At 31.0% G+C, this 6,637-nt stretch overlaps 1 protein-coding gene across 1 annotated transcript; it reads left to right on the top strand.

Moving 5' to 3' along the window:
• The first annotated feature begins 407 nt into the window (after window positions 1-407).
• On the top strand, window positions 408-1,506 carry LOC111914961 (uncharacterized). Its single transcript, XM_023910667.1, has 3 exons — window positions 408-531; window positions 618-742; window positions 1,171-1,506. Exons 1-3 carry the CDS (start codon window positions 408-410, stop codon window positions 1,504-1,506), a joined length of 585 nt encoding a protein of 194 aa, XP_023766435.1.
• The last annotated feature ends 5,131 nt before the right edge of the window (window positions 1,507-6,637 follow it).

The following is a 6,637-nucleotide window of genomic DNA, read 5'->3' as shown; positions in this document are numbered from 1 at the left end:
ACATGTTTAGATGCAGTTATAAATGCTATTATGGAAGATCTTGGAAAATATTTTTTTGCAATTTTAGTAGGCGAGTCACAGTCACGTGTGTTTCTTGTAAAGAACAATTGGAATTAGTATTGAGGCTTGTAAATAAAAAAGGAGAAGTTGTAGAAAGGTTTGTTGGCCTTAGACATGTCAGTGACACTTCAGCTTTGACACTACAGGAAACCATTTATGATATGCTCCCAAAGTGGAATTTGAGTAATACTAGCATTAGAGGGCAAGGCTATGATGGTGCTAGTAACATGAGTGGTGCATTTAATGGATTGAAGACTTTGATTATGAATGAAACAAAATCTGCATACTTTATTCATTGTTTTGCTCACTAATTACAATTACTCGTAGTGTTTGTTGCAAAAAATTAGATGAAGGTTAATGATTTATTTGATGCGGTTTCTCGGCTATTAAACATTATTAGATCTTCCTACAAGCAACGAGGTAATTTAGGAATAAAACAAGCAAATACAGTTATGGAAGCCTTGGTTGAAGGTTTGCTTTATAATTATACTAGATTTATTATTAAAATATTTTGTAGTTATGTTATGCTTATTAAACTTTTATATGTTAAATTTTAGGTGAGCTTGAGAGTGGTACCGGTTTGAACCAAGAAGTGGGTATCAAACGACCATCGGATACTCGATGGGGTTCTCATTTTTCATCTCTATTGAATATCAAGAACATATATTCTTCCATTTGTGAAGTACTTGAAGACCTTGGTATAGATAATAGTGATCGTGATAGTAAAACTAAAGCAATTCGCATCTTAAGGTTATTAAAATTCTTTGATTTTGTGTTTTGTCTACACTTGATGGTTGATATCTTGGGAGTCACAAATCATTTGAATACAACATTACAATGAAAGTGCCAAGATATCGTAAATGCCATAAATCAAGTAAGCAGCTCTAAGAAAGCCATTCAAGAAATTAGAGATGTAGGATGGAAACCACTTTTAGGGAATGTTATTTTGTTTTGCAATAAACATGATGTTATAATCGTGGATATGTAAGATGAATATTCTGATGGATTCTGTCGTCGAAGAGGTTCACAAGTAGGTAACGTTTGATATTACCAAGTTGATTTATTTATTATGTTTTGTAATTTGCTTATTAAAGATTCATTTTTCTTTAGGTTAACAACTTGCACCATTATCATGTTGATGTATTTAAGGTGGTGATTGATATGCAAATTCAAGAGCTTAACCATAGCTTTAGAGAAGCCAATACGAAATTACTTCTTTGCATAGCTTGTTTGTGCCCGCGTGAGTCTTTTAAAGTCTTTGATTTGGATAAACTAATGGAAATGACTACACTTTATAGGGAAGAATTTCGAACAAAATATGACCTTCAAGTTCTTGAAGTTGAACTTAAAAATTACATTAAGGATGTGCAAGAAGATGAACGATTTAATCAACTGAAGAGCATTGGAGAACTTGCCAAAAAGATGATTAAAGAAAAAAGCATATAATATATCCTAAGGTTTATCTTCTCTTGAAACTTGCATGGATCTTACACGTTGCAAGAACGAGTGTGGAACGTACATTTTCAATAATGAAGTTGGTAAAGACTAATGTACGCAATAAAATGGGTGATCAATTTTTAAGTGATAGTTTGGTGTCATATACTGAAAAAAAATGTTTTAGATATTATTAGTAATGATACAATTGTGAAATTATATTGAGCTATAAGACCTTGTAGGGCACAATTGTAAGAACTTAATTTTTCATTTTTTGCTTTTACGTCGATCCGATTCGAACCCGCAATAATATTTTTATAGTAATTTTCTTTTTTTATCGGTTTCTTTTAAATAATGAAGCATGTAGTTTTACGTTCTAGACTCGCCACTGTGTTGAGACATAATATCATAATTACTGTCGATCTAGTATATATTTTTTTAAAACAAATCATCATTGCATGAGACTATAATAAATAAAGGATTGCTGTGCACAATAAACTTTTGATTAGTGTTACATCATAAGGTGAATGGTGAATATTTTCCTTTTATATTTGATAACTCAGTTTATTAGAATATTTCTTTATATAAACATATATTTAATCTTATTTTAATACAAGCATTTCATAAGTAAAAGATATAGATATTAGAATCAAAATCCGTCAATGAAAAGGTCCCGATTCATTTGCCAAAGTAGTCACATTTTTTTTTTAAAACGAATCATCGTTATATGAGACTATAATAAATAAAGGATTGATGTGCATAATAAATTTTTGATTAGTGTTACATCCAATTTTTAAAAACCGGTTTTTTAGTTGAACCGGTATGATGACCGGTTCCCGGTTCGACCACCGAGTGAACCGGTTTCTATATTTTTCATGTTTTTTTCTATTTTCCTACACATACATACATATATAAATTATGAATTTGATGTTTACAAGTTCAAACATTAAAAATACACATAAAAATAAGTTGTAAATAAATCAAAATACATTAAAATAACACATAACCATAAGTTTTAGTGTTTTACATCAATCCATATACGCTAAAAAGAAAATAAAATATAATACCGAAACGAAATATAGTTTTAGATAAATACAACTACATCAAAAAACTTATAACATTTAACATATGTCTTTATTTAGAGAAAACTAAATATACTTGAAAAAAAATACCAAAGTTTATTATGTAAATAATTATTTTTCATGTGTTTTTATTCGGATTTATCGGTTCAACCGGTTTATTTTGACCGGTTCAACCGGTTTTTTCTAAAAACCGGACGGTTCAATCCGGTTCAGAAATCAATGTAAAACCGATTATAGTTGAACTGTTCCCTCCCCCGGTTCCCGGTCCAACCGGTTCGACCGGCCGGTTCAAACCGGTTTTTAAAACATTGGTTACATCATAAGGTGAATGTTGAATATTTTCCTTGTATATTGAAAACTCAATTTATTAGAATATTTTTTTATATAAACATATATTTAATCTTATTTTAGTACATGCATTTCATAAATAAAAGATATACATATTATAATCACAATCGGTCCATGAATGCGTCCCGATTCATTTGCCAAAGTAGTCACATTTTTAAACACGGGTTATACATGTTTCGGGCATAAATGGCAACAAATCATTTTGGTAGCCTTAAAGATTGTATTCAAAACCACTTAGGTTGTGGTGACTTGGTAAGACATGTAAAAAATACGGTGGATAATCTATTGATCTGTGTTCAAATCCTGACACCATTCAGCCCTAGTCGCCATGGAGGTTCGCCTGCAGTGACTCCAGGACATGAGACAAAGCTTCATGTTTGCAGCGAGAGATTAGTCGGTGGGCGAAAGCTGGCCCGAAAACCTATCGTTAGAGAAGCTCTTTCCAAAAAAAAAAGATTGTGTACACAACCATATGGTAACTTAAAGAAACTTGTTAAATGTATATGGTACCTACTTAATAATTTATTTATATTTACTTAATATTTAATGTAACAATATATTGTAGTTTTTATTTATTTTAGACGTTAACTGTATAAAGTTACTAACATTTTACACAAAACCACGGGTTATACATGTTTTGGGCATAAATGGCAGCAAATCATTTTGGTAGCCATAAAGATTGTACACAAAACCACTTAGGATGTGGTGACTTGGTAAGACATGTAGAAGATATGATGGATAACCTATTGATCCGTGTTCAAATCATGACATCATTCAGCCCTTGTGGTCATGGAGGTTCGCCTGCAGTGACTCCAGGACATGAGGCAAAGCCTCATGTTTGCAGCGGGAGATTAGTCGGTGCACGAAAACTGGCGCGGAAACTCGCCGTTAGAGAAGTTCCCTTTCAAAAAAATAATGTGTACACAACAATATGGTAACTTAAAGAAACTTGTTAAATGTATATGGTACCTACTTAATAATTTATTTATATTTACTTAATACTTAATACTTACTGTATAAAGTTACTAACATTTTAACCGCTTAACTAAATCAAAATATTCTACAAAACCACTAAACTTTGATAAAAACAGGCTTCAATTTCTACAAAGTTTAAACCATTTTCTTTGGACCATCCAAGAGGCCCAAACTCACATTTGGCCGATGTTCTTCTTCCAACGTCCAAATTTCATTAATACAAAAGTTTTTTATATATATATATATATAAACACAATTTTTCCATACACAATAATTAATGCTCTTTAATTGTATTCTTAAATGATAAATTGAAATGTAATTATAAAATTATTACATACAAATCATTTTTTTTACTATTAGATGTGTACATTAGTTTTTTACATCATTTTTATGGTTAAATTTAAAGTTCTTTTTTTTTTCATTAGTTTTAATTTAGCAAAAACCTATCACTTCAATCATAAAAATCTTTCATTGGAAATATTTCATTTATATTCATCTAAATTTTAAGTATTATGTTAATGTGTTTATAATTTTGTAAAATTATGTATATGTCATTCTAAAATTATAATATTTACATCCATATTCAAATTCATATTTTAAGTAATTAAACTAATATAATTTCAAAAAACTTATCTAAAAATCAAAATTATATATGATATTACTAAAATATCCTTCCTGAATGAATGATCAAATTCAAACTATTTTAATTAGGAATAATTTGATTCATACTGAAAATCTTCAAGCCGCTTTCTCATTTTCTTCTCCTATATGATGTTTTCTCATGCTATTTCCCATTCTTCTCATTTCCTAATAATTTTCACATGTTGTTGAAGCTACCAAGTAACTTTTAGAAATAATGTCAAAATTCATAACTATTGATAATATTTCTAATAATAACATATTCATTTTGAATTACCTTTAAACCTCAGTCAGTAATTAAAAGACAAAAGAAATTTAGGAGAAATTAGTTTATTAATTTTTCATATTGTAATAAATTAATTAGAAACTAATTTGTAATTAATTGGAAGTTAATTAGTTACATGGACTTACTGCGACTAGGCTCACTCACTCTCATCCTTACCACCCTTATCGCATTTTATGTGTTTTGATTGGAGTCATTAAAATAATATAAAAACAGGAATCTTATGTTACTCGTGAAAACACACATTTTCTTTATAACTTCTTGACGAAACATGTATGATTTTACGACATGTTAATTTAAAGGTATAGTTCAAAATGATGTAGCACTCACGATACTTAAGTGTATCTTAAGTTGCAAATCACATGTTTTGCACAGCTGATCAACCATCTAATCTATGATCCACAACTTCCTTGTCATGTACTAAGATAAGCCTAATCGAGACTAACATTACATTGACCATAGTCGATGAATGTCAAAGATCTAGGTATGTCGTAGTGATTGCAATTGGCAAATAGTGCCTACCTAAAAAACTTCATGGTGTGAGTATGTCATCCCTCTTCACATCATACAGTAAAATATAGATCTTAGGCTTATTAAATAGCTTTGTTTTGGGTAATTAACTAAGGATTAATCATATCAAACTAAATAAGAATTTATTTTCTAGATGTATATTCCTAATTACAAAAACATTCATTCTCATCCTCCACAACCACCTTACTCAAACTTTTCACTGCTATCAGTACTATCGAGGGAGAAAATCACTAGACCCAATTATCTTGATTGGATCCGTACCTTGAGGATCAGCCTAATATATGAGAACAAAGTCTATGTTCTTGACGACGATATCCCCGAAGTTACTAATGATGATACTAATGATCAAATAGTTGCTTAGGATAAGCAATACGATGTGTCGACTAAGATTGCTTGCCTTATGTTATTGACCATGTCCTTCAAGCTCCAAAAGGGGATTATGAATCTTGGGGCGTCTGACATAAACTTCCAGCTCAAGCAAATGTTTCAGGACCAGACTCAATAGGAACGATTCGGTATCATAAAGTCCATCATGGCATGCAAACTTCAAGATAGAGGATCTATGTGTACGCATGTTCAGAAGATGAAATCGTACATAGATAGAATGGAGAATCTTGGTGAGAAATTCCTAAAGGAGGTAATGATTGATATGTTGCTTAACTCGCTCTCTAGTTCATACCATCAGTTCATCATGAACTATAGTATGAACAACATGGACATAAACTTGATGGAGCTACACCACATGTTGAAAACTTCTGAAGAAAGTATGTAGAAAACTCATGGCTCAAACTCCACCGCTCATTCATAGGAAATTAGACCTTATAAAAAGGGATGTGTGTGAAATGATCATATCCACTATTAGGCACGATGAACAATACTTCATTACATTACTGATGATTTCAGTAGATATTGCTATATCTATATGATTAAATACTAGTTAGAAAATTTGGAAATATTCAAAGAGTTTTAAAGTGAAGTAGAGAATCAACTGGGCAAGAAGAATAAGATGCTCATGTTGGATAACGGTGGAAATTTTATGTCTAAAATTTTATGATAATATTAAGAATTAGTTTCATAATTATCTCCTCCTAGAATGCCATATTGTAATGGTGTTGCTGAGCCACCCTCTGAGATGTGAAGTGAAAAATATTCCTCACTAGCACATTTACAAGTCTAGGGTTGTGATTAACTAGAACCCATATTAAATAAGTGCTACTTCGTTGTTACCCCCAAAGTCTTTTGGATACTCGTTTTAGAAGCCTTCTAAGCACAAGGTGTTTGTGGC

This window comes from Lactuca sativa, chromosome 8 (genome assembly GCF_002870075.4).
Source record: "Lactuca sativa cultivar Salinas chromosome 8, Lsat_Salinas_v11, whole genome shotgun sequence".
Classification (NCBI taxonomy): Eukaryota; Viridiplantae; Streptophyta; class Magnoliopsida; order Asterales; family Asteraceae; genus Lactuca; species Lactuca sativa.
This window is presented reverse-complemented; position numbering and strand designations above follow the sequence as displayed.

What these genes read in the sequence shown, in the direction of transcription:
- LOC111914961 (XM_023910667.1), top strand. Translation starts at nt 408, where the DNA reads ATGAAGGTTAATGATTTATTTGATGCGGTTTCTCGGCTATTAAACATT. An exon ending in TATGGAAGCCTTGGTTGAAG is followed by an intron (nt 532 to 617) that starts GTTTGCTTTATA and finishes GTTAAATTTTAG; the next exon opens with GTGAGCTTGAGAGTGGTACC. An exon ending in TATATTCTTCCATTTGTGAA is followed by an intron (nt 743 to 1,170) that starts GTACTTGAAGAC and finishes ATTTTTCTTTAG; the next exon opens with GTTAACAACTTGCACCATTA.